Source organism: Strigops habroptila, chromosome 1 (assembly GCF_004027225.2).
Source record: "Strigops habroptila isolate Jane chromosome 1, bStrHab1.2.pri, whole genome shotgun sequence".
Taxonomy (NCBI): domain Eukaryota; kingdom Metazoa; phylum Chordata; class Aves; order Psittaciformes; family Psittacidae; genus Strigops; species Strigops habroptila.
In genome coordinates, this window is record NC_044277.2 from 61,247,657 (window position 1) to 61,271,466 (window position 23,810).

The 23,810-nt window shown below is 40.6% G+C and overlaps 1 protein-coding gene across 7 annotated transcripts in view; it reads left to right on the plus strand.

Annotated features, from left to right (window-relative positions):
- The window catches only part of CARMIL1 (capping protein regulator and myosin 1 linker 1), a 189,241-nt gene that overhangs the window by 63,199 nt on the left and 102,232 nt on the right, over window positions 1-23,810 (plus strand). For all 7 annotated transcript variants that reach the window (XM_030506021.1, XM_030506053.1, XM_030506038.1 and 4 more), the window contains exons 3-6: window positions 14,227-14,277; window positions 19,045-19,104; window positions 21,298-21,419; window positions 23,410-23,507. In XM_030506021.1, coding sequence (XP_030361881.1) covers window positions 14,227-14,277; window positions 19,045-19,104; window positions 21,298-21,419; window positions 23,410-23,507 — 331 coding nt within the window. The remainder of the gene's footprint in view (window positions 1-14,226; window positions 14,278-19,044; window positions 19,105-21,297; window positions 21,420-23,409; window positions 23,508-23,810) is intronic.

Genomic DNA, 23,810 nt, shown 5'->3' on the forward strand with positions numbered 1-23,810 from the left:
GGGAGCCTCATTTGTTGTTCCAAAAGATTTCTCTCTTCTTTAGTAATTACCAAATTAAATACGAAAGAAAACAATATGGTTTTGTTGTTTCTTTAAAGTTGTTGGTATTTGTAGTCTCTCTGTATTTATTTGTTGCAGTGAAACAGAAAATAATACTTGAATCAGTGCTCCATTACAAAAGCAGCGCTAAGTTAAAGTGTGCATTGCAAGGGATGGTATTCTGAACTAATAATCTGGAATAGAACAGCACCGTTTTGTTTAAACGAAGTATGGTTCTGCAGCCGCCTATACATTTGCTGCTGAAAAGGGGATATGTTTGTAATATCAGAGTGGATTTGGAGAATCAAAACATGTTTCGTGATGTAAAAGTGACCTGGAAAGAAACATTTTCATACAGTTTTATATTGTCACTGTTTTTCATGCATTACATGCACGCATATTCCTGGCTGAGACATTCTTTTGTCTTGTTGGTTTCAGAAGCTTCCTGGCTTTTCTGTAAGAATTATTTAGTGTCCCAGATCTGCCAATTATGAGCTGCTCAAGCTATGGGCACAGGAGCAGAGGGGTGAACCTCCAGGCAGAAACATGGTGCAACTGCAGACAAAAGGGCAGGCTGCGCATTTGGTAACATAAGAATTGAGTGCACTAGGATTGAAATGTAGGCATATGAAAGGTGACAAATTTAGCCCAGGGTAAACTTGTCTTTGGAAAATAACTCAGTCCCTGGTATGTGTCAGGTATTCACAGCTTTTATATCAGGACAGCTTGACTTGGCACAGATTAACCCTTTTGTGAACCCCTGTCCTTGGTCTTTGCAACCCATATACATTTGGGTTTCTCTGATCATGTTATCTGTTTCCACTTGAGGGAAACCAAAACTGGGTGAAATGTTGAAGATATGGTGCATTTCTTCTGGATTTCGAGGCCTGTGGTGTCCCAGAACAAACCATGACTCTGAAGAAGGTGCTGAACACCTAGGAATCATGGCCACATCTACTCTAGGTATACATGAACTCAGTAGCCAGAGTTAAACACGGCTTGCATGAGCTGCATGTCAGGACATGTAGAGTGTGTCAAGCAGGTTGGCTTGCCAAGCATGAGCAGAGAAGCTATCATTTGTAGGCAGCAGAGCAGCCAGATGCATTTGACTTGCTGTGTGTAAGTGCAATCTTTCTGTTTTCTACATAGAACAGATCTTCTAGAGCCACAAATGAAGAGGCTGGTCAGCTTTAACCTAATTTTCTTCTTCCAAATTATTCTTCAGTATCTGCATACTGCCAAAAAGTAGCAACTTCAGGCAGTATAAATAAAAATCACTGTCCTTAATAATGAAGGTTTGTGTGGGATTTTGTAGTCTTTGGACTGGTAACTCAGCCTTCTGGAAGCAAAAATATGGTAAAGAATGGAAATTGAGCTGGATATCTGTGGTCTACAGGCTTTGACCCCTTCGGAGGGAGCATTACTGAGTACCGGTGTTTCCAGACAGCTGTGATTCATTCAGCGTGTGTTTGCAGTGACACGATCATTACAACCAGGGTCAGATCATAAATTGTGAACCTTGAGGAGGAGGAGAAGCTTGTGTTTTCCTAGCTAATTTACTGGGGTTCAGAAACTCCATAGATTTAATTGGTTCGTTCCATGAGTGGATCAGTGCTGTACTTTGAAAGCTCTTACAGATTTCCATGTGGCTCCAGGGAAAGTGAAACTTCCCCCCCACCCCCCTTGCGTGTTTTAAAGCAAAATTCTTCAGGCTTTTTATTAGCAACCACAACAGACGCTCAGCTACTGAAACTGCTCTGAGAGGTCAGACTGAGGAGCTGAAGTTACAGGTCTTGTGCTGATACTGTGGATGAAGCACTGTGGTCTTTGTGGGCAAAAGGATTTTTTTAATATTGATTTAAAAACACTGGTATTTGGCATCTTTTCCTTAAAGAGTTATACCTGCTTGCTTCTGTCACCTGCCTTTTTAAATTAGGGCCTTAATCACATGTCTGTATGGTAATAGCTGCTAGGATTGGAGTGGCCCCATTAAAATGGGCTGTGTGATCATGATAATGTGATCATTTGAGGTGAAAAGCCAGTTAAATGCATTGGGTAGTGAGTGCCCTTGCTTTTTAAGCTTGAGCAAAAAATAATGTCTCCTGGAGCTTCTTTGCTTAGCATGAAGTAGATATCAACAGAGCATCTCATTGTTTCCATCTCCCTTGACTGCTGCTTTAGGAGAAATTTATACCTAAGGACAAAGAATATCTTGATTTCTTACCTAATTTATGACCAAGGGGGAAGTGTCCCTTTCAGAATTGGTGAGAGTTCTGCAATGCACCTGAATTTGAAAAGTCAAAATTCCACCACAGGCCCATTGATGTGGATGCTTTCTTCTCCTTGCCCTCATTTCTTCGTGCATTTGCTGTGTGAGAAATGCTGGTAGCGTAGGTGAATTGAGTGATCACACGACACTGACGTAGAAGAAATGGAAGATAAAATAAGGCTGGGGAGGTGTTGTTTTAATGTGTCAGTTGTGGTGGGAGGTTTTGATGGCTGTGCTTTACTGACATTCATGCTCTCATCTGAATAATAAAGTTAATAGTCCAATAATACGAATGTTTGTGTGTGGGCAGAGTTCATATCTTCAATGTATCTGATGTTCCGTTGGGTGCAATTTTCTGCAAACCTGCTAACAAGACCGTGATCATTCATTTATGGTGTTTTGGGGAGCTTATCTGTGAAATTCAGAAACGTTACAATGATTTCCCCTTCCCCCTCCAAAGTTCTGATTTTACTTATACATAACTTCTGTGTTGATAGAAGTATCAACACTCAACAAAAGAAAAAAACAACATATTTAGAACTTTAAGCAATGAAAGATCTTGAGAAGTGATGGTAAACAAGAAGTGTGTTGAAAAGTTGTGATGATGTGCATTGATCAGCCATTTGGGCAGTACAATTGAAGGTTATATTCCTTTCTGACTGGTGAGAGAAGACCAGCAAAATTGACTGAATCCAGGTGAGCTTAAGTAGTTGATGGATGATGTATAACTCCAGCAATAGTTAATCAATGTTATTGTGAACTTAATTAGGCTAAGGATGATAATCACATTAGGAACAAATATAGCTAAACTGGTGTGTGGCTGTTAATACCATACTTTATAACTGGCATAAACTTATAATTGCACTTGCAAGCCTTTCTCTTTCAAACTAAACTTAGATTGATTTGATTGTCCTTTAACCAAACTAAAACTTCACTTGTGAGAACTTGCACTACCTAAACCAAGTATTACAATTCCACCCGAAGTTAATAGGTGACAAGGAAAGGCAATAGTAGCAACTGTGTGGCATCCACCCTGGAAACTGAACATTTGTAGTAGTTTTTTAAAGGATAAGCACTTATACATTGTTGTGAGATATAGTCACCAACATTTGGGTTTGGTTTTGTAGTAAAAAAACCCCATTCACCAACATTACAAATCAAAGAAACCACAGCTTAAAAAGGAACTAACAGCAAACCGACAAGACTTCTTTGAGATTGTTCAGGATAATTTTAGCATGGGTTTTGTCTTACATTGGCTTTGAAGCCATGATGATAACATGGTGGGTTTAAAGTTGTGTTTAAGGGTCACTCTGTAGTAGGATGAGGGCCTTGGGGTTTTGCTTTTCTTAGGCATTGCCTACCTTAAGACCATAATAAAGACAGAAATTGTGTGTGCAAACATCCTGTGTCAGAGCCAAAAAGGTAGAGCATTGAAAAGATAGAGCATGAGAAATTTTGTTTATGATAGGTTGAATTTCAGCTGAAGGTTTCCCAGCTTTATTAAAAGCAGTACATCTCCAGTGGTGGGAGAGCGAGTGGGTTTCAGCCATGCTGTTGAACAGGAAGAGATAATAGGCCTGGGGATGCTGTGCTTAAAGGCATCCTTCTGCTTAAACTTTTGTCTGTATTAATTTTTCTCTCTGTTTTCATCATTAGTGGAGCTGTGTTGATGGCAAGAGCATGATGGTGCTTGGGAAAACAGAAGCCTGTTAGAAAGAGAGTGCTGTAAAGTTGCATCTGTGCTAAAGTCAGGATACCTCCTAACTTATTCAACTAACTTCTTATTCAAGGAAGCCTTAAATTTCTGTGAAACCAGGATAACTTACAGTAGTGTGGAGCTCAGTCCATCCTGAAAGACCTGCCCGTGGGATGGGGAATTTGTTAAGCAGTTAGCTCACCTAGAGCACCATGTTCCTGTGCCTCTGCTGCTGTTAGTAGCTGGGCTACGTTGCTACTAAGCTGAGCTAGGTTTGTTGCCATAGCAGAGGCTGCCTTTGGCTGTGCTGGGCCCGTCTGGTGGTTCAGTGCTGGTGGCATGTGGGGCTTAGGCTGGTGGGGGAGCTGGTCTTACCACAGTGCAAACCACTGCTGCTGAGCTATGTGGGTGCTCACCTTTCCCTCTTATTTGGGGCCTTATACCAGCTTTTCCTCTGTTAGAAATTCCTTTAAAAATAAAACACTCAATTTACAGAAATCTGTGTTCTGTCTACCCAGGATGATTTTTAGGGTGTGTGTAAGAGTGATCGCTTGAGATCGAAGTCTGGCTTGCAGGAAGCATGTCTGTTGGCTCCTGAGGTTGGGGCAGTGCGCTGCCAGCTCCCAGGGGCTGCTCCAGCTTTTCAGCCTGGCCAGTGCTGCTGCTCCTCATGCTGCTCCATGAGCTCCCTGTGCCTCGTGTACCCCAGCAAAGAACTCTGGAGAGCAGGTTGATGTGGTCAGCAGAAGGGCTTAAGCAGGTCCAGAATGAGTGGGGGGAAGGCTTGGCTAAGAGGAACCAAAAGCTTGGCTGGCTGGAGAACAGGGCTGAGGGTTGCCTGCAAACCTACCATCTGAATAGAGCAAAGGATGTTCTCAGGTTTGCTTTCTGTTTTGGCAGACTGTACCTCCACAGCAAAAATTAAGACAAATTGAAGAGCTTATAAATCATGGTTCTAGGTAAAATGATAAAGTGTAGAAGGTTCTAGTTTTCTTTACTTTCATAGCTTGCGCTGGCAAGCTGAGTCAGTTGTTTAAGTTTGCACTAGTGAGTAACCTTTTAAAAGCTCACTTCTCTGAGACGTCCGTGTTCTGAAATGAGCAATGATTAAGCAGCATCAAGCATGTGGTTCAGTTCTTACAAAACCAAAATTCGCCCACAAAATTGTTCTGAGAAACAGTTTGACTTGAAAGACCTTTGCGTCAAAATCTCATGAAGGCTTTTTGGAGAATCTAGCTGATTTTTTTTCCCAGTTTTTCGGAGGCAAAAGTAGTTTACAAACCATTGGAGTTTTCTGTATAGCTGGGAGCTGTCTCTTCACTGAGTATTGGGTAACAGGTGTGACAGTTGTTATACTTAACTCCTCAGTTTGAAGAGCGGAGTTATTTGTTGGCTTTGCATTCAGTGGATTGTAATTTCGGGGGCTGGGGGGGGTTAGCATGGTTTCTGGCATTTTTGGGAAGTTTAATTTCCATTTGGCTGTTAGAAATTGATGTTCTCAGATAAATAGGGCTATTTCATTATCACATGCCTTTTGTCATTGTAATATACTACATAAGAAAGCTGTACAAGTAAAACACAGACGATATTAGTGTGATACATTTAAATAAGAATCTTTACAAAACCAGAAAGTATTGAAATAGCTTTAATATTGGACTGGAGCATATTCATCTTTAATAATGAACAGCATTAGATAATTGACATCATATGACTTTTAAAAACCAGCACAAACAGTAATAACCCTCCATCGGGGTTACTTAGTGGTTTTTGCTGAGCGCTTGCAGCTTGTCCTCCTTAGGCAGACAAGACTGTGTGCATGTTGGGAGTGGGGCGAAACTGCAAGTGGCCTTTTTTTTACAGGATGTTGGAGGCAAAACTGCTTTCCTGGAATGTGGCAATTCCTGAATTTCTGTCTGAGGGGAAGCCAGATGCAATCAGCTGTGTCAATGCCCGAAGCTGACCTGGCCTCTGGGTTTCCTGCTTGCTAGATACAGATTGGGAGCAGGAGGAGGGACTTTGGGATTTATCATCTGGTGCAGAATTTCATAAGAAAGAAATCTGTCCAGCGTCATGCACCTGTGAGATGGGGGTGAGGACATTGTTCATGCCTTGGTTATTTAGCTGCCCTGGCTGTAAGAGTAAGTGGCTGACCGAGAAGCTTTGTGTGTTTTCCTGGGTGGCTGGCACTGGGCAAGCCAACAGAGGATGCCTCAGCCATCTTCAGCTCCCACCACTTAAACAAAAGTATGGGAGCTATGGGAAAGCTCCATAAGGGAAGTGACCTCCCTTTCACCACCCATTGCATGCAGAGATGGCAATGGGGAGTGAAAAGAAGATATCTTCCAGCCCTGCCTTCTTGTGCAGGGAGAGGGGTGAGCAGTTTGTTCTTCATCCTATTTCGGGAAGGTGTTTCAGAGCTCTGAAAGAAAGGATTTCTTTAGCAGAAGAGAAATGTGATACAATAGAAATGAAATAGCTGTAAAAGAGATAACCTTAAAAAATGTGAAACAGTTTAACAAAAAAATCCAAATTTGGGGGCTGGGAGTGTGGTGGTGGCTGGTTCCAGCACTTAAGCACCGTTCCTGTCTTGAAAGATTGATGGTCTTAAGATACAAAATATAAAAAGATGAAGACCTGCCGCATATCTCAGGTGATTAAGGATGGAGTAGCTGTCACAGTCATGTTAGTTCCACTGGGTACTATGTATTTTGCAGATGATAGAGATGGAAAAAGGGTTCTGTGGGGAAGCAAAAGGAGGAAGAGCAAATAAGAGTGCACCTGAGGACTGCAGTGAGACTCCTGGAGTGATGTAGAGGAGCAGATCTTGAGTAATCCCCTCTGGACCTAATGGGGAAGAGGGTTTTGTCTTGCACCTGTAGCAGTGGTTTCTTGGGGAAAGAGTTGCCTTAGCCTGGAGGTTTTCATAACTCTATACCCATCGATTTGGTTTTGTGTTTGAATGTGTTTATGCCACGGAGAGGACAAAAAGGACTTAATTCTACAGATTTATTAAGCCAACATCTTTCTCTGGCCCTTAGAGCTCTCGGGGCTGTCCAAAGTCAATATTATTGAGACTGTGGTTTGTGGCAGTGAGTATTGAGCAAAATTGGTTTACTATGTTTATGTATTTTATTTTAGTATTAAGTGGAGCTGAGTGCATTGCACTTTACTAATTGAATCTTCATTTAATTGTTGATAACTGAAAGCAAATACAAATTGTCATAGAAGAGTTTTGTATAAAACACCTGCATGATGGATCAAATGGCCTTTCCTCTGTCCCTGAAGTTTTTATTTTGTTTCCTGGCCTTTAAAATTCTGCATGATGGTTGTGTGTGACATACATACAGAGAGCAGCCCCGTCACCAAGGAACAGTGTGAAATGTTTAATCTGGCATTTCTAAGTGATGAAATTAAAGACGATAAGAATAAAAGCACTGCAGTAGCAAAATCTATTTGCAGCTGCTTCTGCATAGAAACAGTATCATACGCAGCACACCAAAATGCTTCCAGTCTTACCTGCTGTCTGTAAACCCAGGAAACGGCTCCATGTAGAAAGAGGGAAGGTGCAGGGATGTTTCTTACTGTTCACACCAGGGATAGATTGTGGGAGGGCTTTTCTAAAGGGTGGCTGTATGTTCTCTTTTTATGATGGAGAGAAGTAATGCAAGAGCGTAAAAAAATGTTGCACAGAAAAGGCTAGAGCCCGGGGCCTTTTGAATTACAAGTCAAGAGAAGGCTTTAAAACTATTATTTAACCGAGTATTGGGGGCTAGAGCATCATAAAAGGCTGGTATGTGGGGAAGGTATCCTGCTGTGGCACATCGTAACCTGAATTGAGGCAGCGAATCTGTGTAATGGCAGTATACAGAGGAGAATGAAAAAAATCTGAAATAAAGGTGTATTAGCACTAATGTGCTAGTGACCTATTTATGTTTAATGTAGGTACAGAGAAGGAAAAACCCCTTTGGGGTTATATGCTCATTGATGAGTTACAAATGAATGTACTTGGTTGAGCTGGCACCCCTTCTGCTCCTCTGCTCTACCCCAGCTGGGGTCAGGCCGGGCTGGGTCCACTGCCACAGAGAGCACTTTGATTCAGTGAAACGCTGCTGCTCTCTGTTTCCTATTTTCATGACTCAGAGCAGGCTTAAATAACATGGTAGTTAGGTCTTCTGGTGTTTAGTGCTTTACAGCACTGCGGTGTTTTGTTGTTGGGAATTGTGTGGTAGGGAGAGGACCAACAAGGAAGTTTTGCAGTATGCAGGGGGTTGTCTCAGTTTAAGTGCTCTATGTTGGGCATTGAAAATCTGTTCCATGACTGACTGGTCGGAAGAACAAGGGAGCCCTGTGCACATCTGGCTGCCCCTCCGCAAGCAGCTCGGTGGTTAATGGAAACGATAGGATATGATACGCAGTTCTTGAGTGTAAAGTCTGAATCAGGGGAGTCCCAGTCTGCACCACTGGTGACCACATTCCAACCTACTTCAGTTGTGCTGTCCATGGCTCCTGTTGCTGCCATTGGTGATGTCTGGCCAAAGGTGAACTCCCGTCTCAGCATCTTCTGAAATCCCACCTTTATTGGAATAGCTGGCCCATTTGCACGTTGCAGGCAGGGTTAGAACAAGGGTTTATATTCATTTGTGCTCCAGGTGTTAAAGCAGCACAATTTGGTTCATGCAGCCATTACGAACAGTTCACAGGGCTAGGATACTGCCTGAAGGTGATAGTGGCAGTGTTGTTACAGCTGTTGGAGGAGCTGACAAACAAATTTAGCTTAAGCAGGAGATTTTGTTTTAGTTTACTGATAAACCTCCAAACTGTGTTGTTTTCTCCCATACTCCAAAATTAGGAGCTGTTTACTCCAAGCTTCTCTTTCAAGCTTTGCCACTTCGTTTTGCCCTTTTGTTTTAGGCAAATTTCTTGGCTTGTCCATGCCTTGTTTTTTGTCAGTTTTAGAATGAGGCTATTTTTTTTCCTGAACTATCTTCCAGGGAGGACTCCGAAGTAGAAATTGCTCTGCATATTGGAACAGCTCTCCAATAGCTAAATAAGTTTCTGTTAAAAGGACCCTCTCTAACTTAGACTGAAAGGGAAATTTGAATGAAGCACTCCGTTGTGCCATCTTGTGGTGTCCCCTGTCTTGTTCGGTAAACTCTTCTCTTTAAACACAGCAGATTTATTGCCAGCAGTTCTGATATCTGACCCCACTTTGTTGTAAAAACCCATTTCAACTAAAAACTGTTCCCTGTACCATCCTTTGCCATGCAAAAAAAATGGACATTGGTGGCCCACAACAGATTAGCCTTGAGTTTTTAATGCAGTACAACAGCAGTAAGGACCAGTGAATGCAGGACTCTGTGCTCTGCAGAGTGTGCCCGTGGCAGGGTGGAGGGCAGGCTCTCTGCCCGTGGCTCCAGCAAAGGGACCTTGTTGCGGAAGCTGTGATTGACTTCAGGAGTGATCACAGAGAAACATGCAGGAGAGCAGATCTTCATGGGGATGGTTGAGGTTGTTACTTGCGCTGCAGAGTTGTTGCAGAGGGAGAATAACAGCTTCCCTTACCGCTGAGGATCTGCTCCGGGGTGTATTTTGCATAGGTCTTTGGCTGGCCACACAGGCACCAGCGACTTGGGCAAGCCTGGGAATGTGTTCAACTTGGCTGTCAGCTCAGGGACAGAGAAATTCTGGTTTTTGTGTGCTAATGCCAAGAGCTGAATTGCATTAACCCTTTCGCAGAGGACCTTCCCCAGCTTCAAAAGACTGCTGTAGTATTGGTAGGTAAATAAGTAGACATTTGGGCAGGAATGAAGAAGGTTTGTCAATGATTTTTATCATAGGTGGCATTTTAAAAGTAGCCAAGACCAAATGCTCAAAGTCAAATTCAACCTTGGATGACTGAGAGGGCTGTGGGTGAAGGAGGTGGTGCTGCGAGCCCTTCGGTTGGGGCTTAACTGAGCTCCTCTGCTGGTGTCAGCGCTTTGCAGAAACTCACTGTATGCCAAGTGATACCACCATTTCAGAAGCAGCATACATGTTCATATTGTGCCTGAGCTAATTAGTCCTCCAGAAAGACCTCCAGGATGTCAGCTACTACCCTCTTTGTGTAGGGAAGCTCAGTGCTTTTAACAGAGACCGCCTTGCTTGAAACCAGCTCTTAATGTCTCTAACGTGGTGCTGAAAGGGGCCTTTTATCTAATCGAACTCCAGTTGCTTCAGGATGGAGCATTTACAACATCAGACATGCGACGTGGTAAATGAACGGTCGATCCTATAGGAACTGAGGGAGACTGGATGCTCTAACTGGTATTGATTCATCTGTATTTTAAGAAAACTAAAACTATTAGTGCTGCTGCTTTACCTCACATTATTATGCGTACATTAGATATCGAATCAGTAGTAGTAATGGAAAGGCATCTAGTAAGTGTGGAAACTTAAAAAAAATAATGATTATATTTGGGATAATAGTGGTAATGAATAATGATAAAAATAGGGATGGTATAACGAAGTGGTATATAAAGAAAAGCAACTGTCTTCTGGGCTTCAAAGAATTCTCAAAATGATGGATATCTGAATAAGAAAACCTGTCACAAATGCTTCTTTCCTCAAGTAAACTGTAATAGAAGAGACCAAAGCAGTCTTGAGACTGACAAAATGGCAAATGCTGGGGGGAAAAGAAGCTATGGTGGAAGGAAAGAATCAGAGAGTGTATTTTAAGAAGGAAAACTGCAACAGTTGCTCAGAAAAGTACTAAGCTCTTTTTTTAATATCTGTGTCAATCAGTTCCAGCAAGAAAAAACAGTAGAAGGAAGTTTCAAAACATCTGTGCTTGTGAGTGGAGTGAGCATCACACAGTTTCCCAGGGCCCATGAAGTGCCGAGGTGGTTTCATTTTGGTTTATATTTGATCACGAAGCTGTGTACGATCACTGTGTTTTCCAGAGGTCTCTATTCCTGGGCAGTTTAAAAAGGGTAGTGGTGGGTGCTGACTTCTTTTAAAAGATTATTTATTTGCTTGTGAATTTGAAACCACTTTAGATAGATAAGGTGTCTTGAGTTGCTGTGGTCTGTCTGGCAAAATAGATGCAATTAGCACAGAGCTGTGTTGCTCTAATGATCTTACCACGACTGACTGCCAGGTAGGGTGTCTTTGTTAACCCAGTGTGACCCTGTTAATTTAACTTACAGTTAATGGGTACTAAGGCTAGGATTTGAGAATAAATCACGAAATGCATCTATGTTTATGTTTTGTTGCTGTACTCGCTGAGGATCTGTGTGCAAATTAATGTTGTTTACTAAAACAAATTACTTATTCTGGTAAATAGAAGAAATAGAAGATGACCTTGTAGGCAGCGAGTCTCTGGAGAAATAATTTGCAGGGTGATGTTTCTGGTGAATGTTTCCGGTGAATGTTTCCAAATTAATTTCCAAATATTAACTTGTTTCTTGTGCACTGTCACCAGTGGAGGGAGCATTATGGAATTTGGATTGATAAAAATGTAAAGAAATCATCAACTTGGGTATCTGTGTGTGAGTAGGAGTCCTTTAACATTCAAATGATAATCCTGTTTTGTGCTTGAAAAAAGGCAGAGTAGGAAGAAGAGTAGAGCTCCTGTAAACCAAATATAGTTCTCTTTCATTGTGCCTTCCATAGAGCAGCAGCCAGGTTGTGTATAAAATTGGCTTGGATGTGCTTGCTGCCTTCACATCAGTCACTTGCAAACCTTTTGGCTTACAGGTGTGTTAAAGAGTGAATCCACTCCTGGCTCTCTCTCTTTACCCTGCATGTGTTTATCTTTTTATGGGATCTTTTAACTTTATTAATGATTGAGTACTACTTGTGACCAAACAAGGTGGTTATGGAATGGGGCTGCAACTTGTTGAGCTGAACAAATTATCATTTTCTTATCAGAAGACAAGGTGGGTTATACAGTGTGCTCAGCTGACATTCCTGATGGGTTGTGAGCAAGGAAGCGCTTTGTTCAGAGTTGTCCCTGGAATAGGCATCTGCTCCTCCATGTCTCTGGGTTTCAAAGGGACTTTTACCATGACGCTCCTCCTGTATATTCAAGGTTCCCCAAGAGCAGAGCAAACGTAACAGTAGCAGAATCTTCTCTTCTAGCCTGACAACTGCTAGAGAGTAACTGTTGGCTACTTCTGCGTTTTAGTTTCTCTGTATGAAGAGATAAAAACCTCCAGGAAATCTAGAATCTGCCTATTCATAAAACCCAGCACTCCTGGATACTTCTGAAAGCCCTAGACAATTGTGCAATTAAGCGCATACTCGTTATTCATGTCAGAGGAATGCACAGAGACCTAGAGCTTCCTTCACAAAAATAGCTCAGTGTTTAAAGAGGGGACTTGAATTCTGAGTGTGAAAACACCTCCTGTGCTGTGCCTCTGCCTTTGGCGCCAGCATCGTATTTCACATGGGAAGGAATAGAGTGATCTGTTGTTTAAGTTGTCTATACTATATGTTCCGTTGCCCTTGCAAGTACTAACAACCTATTGACAGAGACGTGAGTGAGCTGGTACCTTAATAGCCATTATTTGTTTCTGCACCGCAGCCTTATCGAGAAGGAGGAGGTCACTGGAAATTGTTCATGTTTCCCAGCTTATCCAACAAGTCTCAAGTTGATTTGGGGTAGAGGCTACTGTGTTCTTAAACGTGAACAAAGACGGGGATGTTAAAATGCAGATGCCACATAACATTTTAAAAAGATTGAAAAAAAATAGAGAGCAGTAAATTAAAGGTGATCCTGTCAAAGGTTGCAATGCATGCTCATGGATTTTAGCAGCTAAAATTGTAATAAATGCCAAGCCTTCTCTTGGCCAATTCTGCCAGTGTAAAAAATAAATAATATAGTCTTGCTGCTGTTAAAATGGGACATTAATTTTGCAGTAATAATTGACCTTCTCTTCAGTTGAGTTTACATAAAAATCAAACTCTTACTTGTTTGTGACAGTCTCAACTGTGAAAACGGTAGAAACCTCAGTGTTACTGGATTACAGGGCTCAGGCATTTTGTACCATCTTATTGCTCAAGAGTAGTTCCTTTACCAGCTGAGTGGGGAGTATCATCTTACAGCACTTCTTTGTGTGTAAATGTGTTTTCTTAAGGTAAGTGGGTAGTTCAGCTGTGTTGGTTTCAGCAAGATCACTTTAGGAGTACTGGTACATCTCCAAGGAGAATATGCACTGACATGTGCTCTGTTGGAACATCCTTTCCCAACATAATTGTGTTAAAGCCTTCTGATTACCTGGTTTGTGTTTAAATTTGTTGTTCAGATAGCTCATGTGTACTATAATAATGTTAAAGGGACCCTTTCAATGCTTATAAAGCAGCTTGAACCCATATATGCAGGCAAATGTCTTGTAACAGGACCGTGACATGATTTTCCTGTAACCAGCTGTCCCACTGTGGTAGCATACACACAAACACTGACCTCTAATATTGTAGGCCACTACCTAGAAGGTAAATATGGCAAGCAGCTCTTCGAAAGCTGTCCTTTCCCCTGACTGTCTCATTTGTGCACCTGAGATGTGCTGACCAGAAGCAGATACTTACCTTGGATGCTTACCAAGCAGAACTTGGTTGAGGAGGTCCCAGCTGTGTGGAAAAGCTCCGCACATGCTGTGGGACTTTGATCCAGATGTTCAAATTAATTTTGCTTCAGTTTTTTTTCCCTTCTTTTTTTGGTCTGGGAAAATATGGTCTCACTGATCTAATTGCATTTTTTCACTGTTCTTCTAGAGAAGAAATTCAGGTGGTGGTAGTGAGAAATCTTTGCGTTGTTATTCTAGAAATGCACCGAGTCTGTCCAAAAGAAAATGTTTGTTTATGGTCTCTGTATGACTAACAATATCATGTTTATCTTGCATATTTTTGTTATATTTAAGTACCTCATATTTTCCTGCTTCTTTTTGAAATGTCGTTAAGGTTTCTATAAGATGTTCTTGAGAGACTGATTAAACAAATTTCTGCAGTTCGTTGCCATCCTGACTAGCTGATAGCTGATCAGATTGCAGCAGTCTCTTCACTGTGCTCTGCTGGATCTGAGCCCAGTTTTCTTTCCCTCAGTGTATGACAGCAAAGGGAATCAACACTCACTCTGATACAGGCCTTTTCTTTCTCATTTCAGGACGTTGCTGGAAAAGAATCTTTAATAATATTCCTGATAAATATTTCTTACAAATTCTGCTATTTTGTTTGGTTTCTTCAATAGGTGTTGGCATCATGTCGGGCATTTCTTTTAACATCTCGGATTCCCACCAAGGTAAAGTTACTGTGTTTCTATAAATATTCTATATTTTTTTTAGATACAAATGTAAGTTGCATAAACTTAGAATATTTTGCTTATGCTTGTTCACCTATTTAGAAAAAAAAAGAGAAATGGTATGTTGCATGGTGTTGCGCTAGAATGGTGCTTCTGTTTAGTGCTCCTCTTAAATGGATTTGTCAATATATATATACACACACTGTTTCAGAGGAATTTTAACTTCTAGAAAGGTGAGTGAAGAATTATGTTGGAAACACTAACTTGAAGAGTTGTGAGGTGAGCCTGATGATCTTTCTAGTGGGACAGTTTATGTGCAAACAAACTGATGGTGTTATTCCCTTTAGAGCTTGTAGTATCAAATAGGAATGTATTTGGCTTGGAGACAGAAATGATGTTGATTTTTATTAGGTTATGCTGTTTTCTGATGATTTCTGTGGTTCATTTTGAAAAGCATCTTGCCAACGCTGGTGCATTACTTTTTCTATTCCTGTGACAATTTGTAATGATTGTTGTAGCAGAAAAAGGTGATTTCCGCATGAATAAAAATGACTGATGTGGAAGAACATCTCTTGTCCAGCTTTGAATCGGTGAATGGCAATTTGGTACATGTTCTATTTTGTTATGTTTTACCTGGGTGCATGCATGGGTGTGTAAGTGTGTGTATATACAATTTATAGAAATACAAAAATACATACTTTATTAAAAAAAAGAACCCCAAACAACAATAGAATTGATAAATGGAATGACCGATACCAGATTTTCAGTTATGGTCACTGATAAATGTGACCATCCTTACCTATAATTTGAATATGTGAACAAACAGGTAGGATGACTCCAGCTTGAGTTTATGCTGAATTTTATTTCCCTCACTTGATCACCCTGTCCCTGTAGCACAGATGTCTCCAGTTGGCTGTCAGTTGGCTTTTGGATCAATTCAGTTTTCAGCCAGGTTGTTCTAAGATAGGGTTTGGTGACTGGTTGCATGGAACCAAAGAGCCAGTTGGTGAACAGCTCGGACATCAGTGCAATGGCAGTATGATGGACAGGCAGTGATGGTGATCCTGTTAAATAACAGCAAAGCTATTGTAATTCATCAAAAAGCTTTTGAAGGCTAGGGCTTGGAGTACTAAGGAATAGCTGTACTTCTAGTTTAGCATTACAGACACCTCTCAAAACTCCTTTCATTAAATGGGTTTACATAGTTGAAAAACTTGTTTCTGTTTTCATGGAAATCTAGAATATGTACCCTATACTAACAAAAGTGACTTTAGTGCTAACAAGTAGAAGAAAGGCGATCAGAAGAAACTGTCTGCTCATCATGTATGTTCAAAATTAAACTTTATATATCTGAACAATTATCAGGATGTTTGAAAATGCATCTTTCCTAGCAGGATTCGTGAAACTCACTGAATTTTCTAAAGTCTATAGTATTTTCAAAAGCTGCCCGGAAGCTTTCTGAGCCTGAGAACTTTCAATGCAGGCAGTAACTCTTAGCAAGACAGCTGAGAACATGCAGCAAAGACACTTCATTCTTCCGAGGACTTCTCACAAAATTGAGTAGGCTGAGAGATGGCCAGTTCTGAGTGGCTGTTAATACTACATCTGATTCCAAGCTTCACTCTTCCTTAAACAATGCTGTTGAGATGCATCTACTAAACAAGGATCAAAGTTAAAAGGAATAAAGTTGATTAACTATAATATCAACTCTCATGATTTTCCTTGGAGCAAGGATATTACAAGAGCCACCTCCTAACTTTACAGTTGGGTCCAATCAGTCATTTCCACTAATTTAGATGGGTTGCTAGGAAAGGAAGTGCAGTACTTAAAGCCTTCTAATTCTTGCTACAGTCTATTTTAAATGTAGTTGCAACAGTAGTATATGTTGGATGTCACCAAGCCCACAGATAAGTATATGAAATATTTGTGGGAGTGTATTTCAGGTTTGTGAACATATTCTTAGTGCCAGCTTTCATTAAGTTTTGATTGAAAAAAATTGGAAACTGAAATTAGCTATCTTGGTAACCGAAGTGTCCCTAAAAAGTCAGAGGCACTCATAGCCTTTTAAAAGGATTAAAAAAATATATAATTTTAGGTGATAAATAAGATTATGCTTCTTATAACCCTGTAAAAATTATTTTGTAGTTTGAGGTAGATGATGTTTAGAATGTGTATATACTTTTGCTGCAAAGCAAGGACTGTAAATCCATGTTTTTAAGGGGAAAACGAAGGTGAACTATAGAGATGTTGCCACGTTTCCTGGTATTTGTTAATTCTAGTCAAGAAGATTTTTGCAGATTGAATTCTTGAGTCTGGATCTGTGTGAGCTTTTGTCAGGCATAGGAGAGTATTTTGATTGTGTGTACATATATATGTATGTTTGCACATACACAGTACATTAACAAAAGCAGATCTTTCAATCTCGTAGGTAAATAATTTGCAAAATAGGAAGGATTTCAATCATAGAAACTCTTCCCTTAAAATTTCATTGTGGTTTGGGTAAACAAATGTTAGATAGTCTCATGTTTGTTTAATCTGACTAACACTGGAGAAAAAGAGCCTTACACTTCTGTATGTGTATTCTAGCTTACTCCAGTAGCCAACAACAGGAGCTCTTACTCATATTTTCTTTTCTTCCTGGCCTGAATGAGCTGCACGGGGCCATGTCCTCTCATCACAAAAGATTGCCAGTCTTTTAGCTTAGAGATAAGGCACTGAAGAGCAGTGAATGTCTTACCCTTGGAAAAACACAAGGCTTTGGTGCGGACTCTGGGAAGATGCTTGTAACGGCTCTGCCTCCCCTGCCTCGGTTCCCTGTGCACTCTCACTCCATAAGCAACTGCAATGGCACCCCTGAGATCTGAAGCTGCCTGTTTGCTGTGGATGCTGCCCCTGCAGCAGGATAAGGGAAATGAAACATGTGAAGACCTCCAGAAATTCAGATTAAAGTTTGGTCACTAAGTTAAGTCTTTGGTGGAAGGTGATCTTGGCACAGAAAATGCCTGAAAGGTGCTTATATCTTCTGGTGCTGTCATGAGGGCAACTGAAGGGAAAAAGATTCAGAAAGTAGTCAACCAAGAACAAATAGACAGTAATAATATCTTCAATCTCTGCAGCTGTGAGTGGATAATGTAGCTAAGTGCCTAAAAAAGCTCTTCCGATTCATTAACCTCCCCCCTCCCCACCGCACCCCCCAAAATTTCAGTGCATTCTAAATGATAACTATTTTAATTGGATTTTTTTGGGCAGCTTCATCCTGTGGTAACACTGTGACTGCTTATAGGTTTGTCAGTGAGACCTCGGCGTTTAGGAGCTCTCCCTACTATTTGGCTGCTTTCTGGAAAACTTTTAGCTGGTTCTTATGGTTGGAAACTGATACTTCTGTTCCCAACTTTCACATGTGCTGTTGCAGCCTTTGTGGATAGGGAGTCTTGAGCTGCACCTGGGTTCTGAGCACCCCAGGAGTCGTTCAGGGTCATCTTTTAAAGATTGCCACAAATACAGAAATAGAATAATACGGTGTTTGCCAGTCAGCCTGGGAGCACCCTGACTGTGAACCTAGGATAAGATAAAGTGCAGGAAACCTGGTGCGGCTCAGACAGACTGCTCAGTTACAATGGTTTTAATAAAAAATAAAAGGAAATGTCCATAATAATGTCTTGCCCTGTAGTTATGGTTCAGTCCAAGAGGTTTGTTTTTTTCTGCATGTTTCAGCTGTCAAGTTGTTTATCTACATAGTTGTGAATTCAGATCTTAGCACACTCCCTATAGCCCTAGATGGAGAAGAGGACTTTCTGCCTCCTTCAGAGTTTCCATTTGGATTCAACTTGTTCACCCTTCTTCCCTGCCTATCCTGACTGTTGTCCAGATAAGCCACTTAGGCAAAGCTCACATATTATTTCCTCTGCTAAATCAGTCTCAAGCATCTGTCTCTCTATCTGTCTGTCTGTCTGTCTCTCTGTATCAATTTATGTATGGTATTTTTATTTCTATATGTATATATTAAAAATTGTGTATACATGTTCCTTCAGCTTCTTTGCAGTAAGATTTTTGGGGAGAGACTTTTCAGCAGGGCGTGTTGCAATAGGACAAGGGGTAATGGTTTTAAACTAAAAGAGGGCAGATTCAGGCTGGACACAAGGAAAAAATTCTTTACAATGAGGGTGTTAAAATACTGGCACAGGTTGCCCAGAGAGGTGGTGGATGCACCGTCCTTGGAGACATTCCAGGCCAGACTGGATGTGGTTCTGGGCAGCCTGATCTAGTTGAAGATGTTCCTGCTCATTGCAGGGGGGTTGGACTAGATGACCATTGAAGGTCCCTTCCAACCCAAACTATTCTATGATTCTATTTTTCACATCTATGATCAGTATAACTAATGAAAGAGTAGGTGTGATGCTGTAAGTATTGTAATTAGTGATTATTCAGTCACAAGGGTACACATCAGTAGGGTATTGTATAAACAGTGCTTTTTATAGTAAAATTTTGTCATAAATTTTATTAGAAGCTCATGTGCTTAATGCTTGCAGTAAAAGGTTGTATGCTTATAACCTCTAATAACCATTTGAACTTGTAACAAGCAAATGTAAATGTTCTTTTAGTGAAAAATGTAACAAGATTTTAACAAATATATAGTGTCAGTTCTAGAAATTGATATAAAGTAGCAGTAGCCTTGCTCAAGGATTCTTAACTTCATTGAAAAGCGTAAGTGCTCTTCAAAATAATATAATGTTTGCACTAATGTGGCATTTTCTTTTTTAACTACAGTTAGAACTAACCTTCAGCTACTTGGAAATCCAAGGAGTAACTTCCAGTAAACCAGGTCAGGTGAGTGTATTCTAGATAAGATATTTGTTCACTCATTTCTAAATCTGTTCCAGTGAAGGAGGTAATGCTGTAACATGCACGTCTCCCTCTCCAGTGATATGTTTGCATTCTTAAATTCATACTGCTTTAAAGTCTTTAACAATAATGGTAAGAATTTAAAGAATCAATTTTAGGAATGTGTTGTGCAGATGGGATGACGATAAGAAATATTTTATTTTCTCCTACTTCAATATGGTGGCAGTTTTCATTTGTCTCATAAATGAATATTTTTCTTGGAGATGATGAAACAGTGGCAGCTGGTACACAATCATCACCACCCAAGCTTGAATGGCTTCTGTGGTATATACCTTTACAGCGAAGCCAAAAGCTACGGAAGCTACTACTTACATTGCAGGCAGAAATGGTTTCCTTCCAACCACTCATGGTGCCATTGCTGTATACGACACAAAATATATTTGACAGCAAGTTGTGTGCCCAAAAAAGTGAATGTTAAAGAGAAGGTGCTGAAAAGAAAAATGCCTTCAACACATTTTTAATTCATAAGATGAGCATGTTGACAATATTTGACAGTTCAATTGTATCAAAATTCTTCATGTGTTTCACATGTGTTTGGCTTTTAAAAAGCTTTTTAAAAATAGGAGTGTCTGACACTTTATTTGAACTCTGAAGAGCTCTCATTGTGTGTAGCATGTCATCTTTCTAGCCTGGCTTTTGGAGCTTTCCTTACAGAAGAAAAAAAAAGGTCTGGGTGTTTACTATTTTAATGGGAAGACGTTTAGTAGATTCTGTGTATGTTTCTGTGGCTTGCTTTTTTAAAGGTATTAAAATGCCATGGTAGCTAATGCTAATTATTCCTGGAAGCATAGACAGTCACTGTCATAGCAGGGTTTACAAGGGATTTTCAGCAGCCTCACTTACATACCATTTTCCTAAAATATTTTTTAAGGTTTTGCATGTTTACGTTTATTTGTGTTTTAAATGTGTAAGCTTATAGCTGAAGGCAGGCAGAAACCTAGACTATTGCTTGCCGAGCAAATCATATTCCTGCAGTTTTCCTGCAAACAGTGTGATATATCCATGATACCTGAAGGATGTAGTCTTGTGCTAGGCATTTTGCAGAAAACGATGAAAAGCGCTATAAGAATAGGGAACAAATGGAAAGAGTGATACAGGGAAATGTTGTGTTAATATTGGTGACAATGAAAAACAGTAGTAACTTGCCCACTCATCTTCAAGGAGCAATGGCAACAGGTTCAGAAAGGAGTTGAATTGGTGGGAAAAGATGTGAAATTCTTGGTGTGCTTTTGGGATAATGCAGCCTCTTCAAGGATTATCCTCGTGATAATCCTGGGAACCAGTTTCAATAAAACTCAATCTTCTGTAGCATATTACACCGTGTATCCTCTTGTACTGTCTATCTATATTTCTTATTTATTCCTAATGTTAGCTTCTTACTCTGAGTGCACAGCTCCATATCTAAAATTCTTGGGTTGTGCTAAATAGTCACATTGGAGAAGACAGAAATATTACATTGCTTCCTGTGATGCAGCAGACCCGATGTGTCAGTCATACTGTAATCTGATTTAATTCTGAATACTCCGTATGTAACAGAGATGAGTTGCAAAAGGCTTTATTTTTCCCCTTCGCTGAAGCACGTATTCCCTAGACAGCGGGACAGTTGTGTTAGCTGAGTTACTGCTTCATCCAAACCGACACAATATATTACCGTAACATTTTCTTAAACTGCTTAGGTCAAAGCATTAGTGCTTTTCCAGAGGATCACAGCCATTAAAGACTTTTACTTTCTGCTGGAGGAAGCAGGCCCTGGTTGTTCAATAGTTTCCTGTCAGGCTGTGCTTGCTTCTCCTGGTGTTCTGGGACGTGTTTCAAAAGAGGACAATGATGTGAAAAGTTCTTGGTTTTCCAAGTGCCAGCTGAGGTCAAGGTCCTTTGAAAATTTAATTCCCATGGGAAGCAGGGCACTGGAAAAACAAAGCTTGAGCACAGGGGTCTTGTACATTCAAGAACAACTTTCAGAAACTTTACCTGGAGCATTGCTGTGTCATATCTCAAAGAGTAACAGGTTCCTACCAGCGCACAGAGCATTTAGCTGGCATTCAAAATGCTCTCAGTTTTAAATGGACACGAATTACATGATACCCAGTTCTTGCCTTCATGCCCTCTTATTTGTAGTTGATTATGGAAACTGAGAAATGCAGCATCTCCATGAAGATGGCATCCTCGGAGGATGTGAACGAGGTGCTGGCGCACATCGGGACCTGCCTCAGGAAGATATTCCCTGGACTCTCACCAGTGTAAGTATCTTTTAGGGCACCTCTAGTGGGAACAGATTGTGCAGCAGCAGTGACAAGCCACCACTTCTTGTCCACTGGTCTCCCCACCCTGACCTCAGAAATGCACTGAGATATGAGAAACACCTTGAGGCAAGCACTAAGCTTTTGTCCAGGTGTATGGTAAAACCAGGAGGCAGTGCAGAGCACTGGTAGGCTATATGTGGCCTGTAGGATCACAAGAGCCTTTGTTTCGAAGAGGGGATGCAGGTATTTGGTGTCTTGAGTTTTCATTTTACTTTGTTGCCTCTCCAGCCTCAGGTATAGCTTAGGTTCTCGGGTTTTGTTGTAATTTGCTTCTTTTGGGTTTTGTGTGGGTTATTTTTTTCCCCCCAGAAGTAAAATCTGAGTTGGGAGAGGAGGGAAAAGTTCTGTTTACTTTTAGTGTTTGTGAAATGATGCACATGATTGTGAGCCTTGTTCTTCAAAACTGAGCCCTGGGCAGTCTTGTCATATACTTTCCATGGTTCACCTGGCTCCTTGGATCATATGTCTCCTTTTCTAGTGTTTTTTTGTTCTGCTTCTTTCTGCATTGCTGTTGCCTCTGGTTTTCTTTTGTATCTGTGCCTCTGAATTTTGTATCTTGCAGCAATTTTCAATAGTTTTTCTTCATTTCATTTTCTTTCTTCTGTCTGTCCTTGCCTTATCTTCATCACTGTCTACCAGATCATGGAGCTCTACTATTACACTCTTCAGCTCCTAGTTTTCAACAGTATGAGAGAAAATGGACTGCAACAGAGTTTTCCTGGACATGTTGATTTTTATAAGTGAACTTTTGTAACAGACATTAGATGTGAATGGTCAAGCTAAATTTAAATGTTTTCTTTTGGGTGCATGTCTTTATTATTCACCTTTCCTGTAGGTGGAGTAGGAAATAAAGTTCATAAACTCTGGCTGGCAGTTTCTTTTTTTGACTTCCAGTGTTCCTCTGTGGCAGTATTATTAACTGCCCTAGTGGAGATTGAGCTCTTCCTTCAAAAAGCATGCATACAAGTAAATATTTGTGAGCAGGTTTGCCATAAAACCTCAGTAATGATGTGAGAAATACAGGCAAAAAGAGTAGAGCAAAGAGGGCTGCAAGGCTCTGTGTGTTTAAGTGTCTGTGAAGGCCTTGAGCTCTATGCATGTTTTCTCTGGCCTTTCTTGAGAATGTGGATAGAATATTTTGGGGTAGCTGTATGGAGTGCTTGCTTCTCAGAAAAGAAATCAAATTTCTTGCTCTCCTCTCAGGTGGCACAACTTTCCAAAATTAAGACACTAGGAGTTGTGCAAACGATGTAAGATCAGAACAGGCGAAAAGGGGGAAGAAGGTCTTACCCATTAATCTCTCTTATAAATTCTTCCCCCTCACCCTGTTTTACAGGATTCTGCAGTTTTGTCATTCAGAAGAACAGATAATTCCATTTCTTGTAAGGCAGGAGGGGTTATGTTTCTGTCTTGGGGAGGAAGAACACTACCCAATTAGAAAGATGAGAGCTGAGTGTCTAGAGTGCAGCCTATGGGCCACATGTCGCTACTGAGCATGCTCTGTGTCTATTTGCACTATAGTGCTTTTACTGGATAAAAGCAGTGTATAAACAGCAGTGGTTTCAGGGTGATCAACAATACCTTGTCTCTCCCCTATTTTGGGCATCCTTGTGATAGATGAGGGCCACAAATCTCCTTAGCATGAGTGATCCTGTCATAAAAAGGGGGTTAGTTGCTCCAGTAGTCACACGGTTAACCACTGGAAAGAAAGAAGAGACACATAAATGTTACTCCTGTTGGACAGCATCACAATGTGTGTGACTTTTAGGTAGAGAATTGAGTTGTGTTAAATATGGTAATTCTTCCTATACACTCATTTAAAATTGTACTTGAAGTAAAGAAGATTTATGAGTTTAAAAATACTTTCAAAGTCATTAATGGTTTGTTTGTTTTTTTTTTTTTTTCTCCCTCCTCCCTTTGTATCTAGGAGGATTCTCAAGAAAGTAACTATGGAGCCTTCAGAAAGACTGGCTAATCTCCAGGCCCTGTGGGACAGTCAGACAGTGGCAGAACTTGGACCCTGTGGTGAGTATGAATTTAAAGGCTCAAATATAAAAAGGCTGGAATTGCAATGTCAGGAAGTTTAATTCTATTTCTGGCAGAAGCTTGTAAAGGTGTAATTAGTTTTAAGGTGTAATTGGTATGGAGCAGACTTCTGATTGGTAGGTGAAGGCACTATATTAAGCTTTCTTGCAACCTACCAGGCAAAGATAGGATAGTCTCAGTTTCTTTCAGCAACACAGTGGATGCTGTTCTGAGAGAAGAGAGTGAGTTTTGAAAGACTGGGTCTTTAAGAATAAGTATTAAAGTATCCTTTTAGATGTTTGT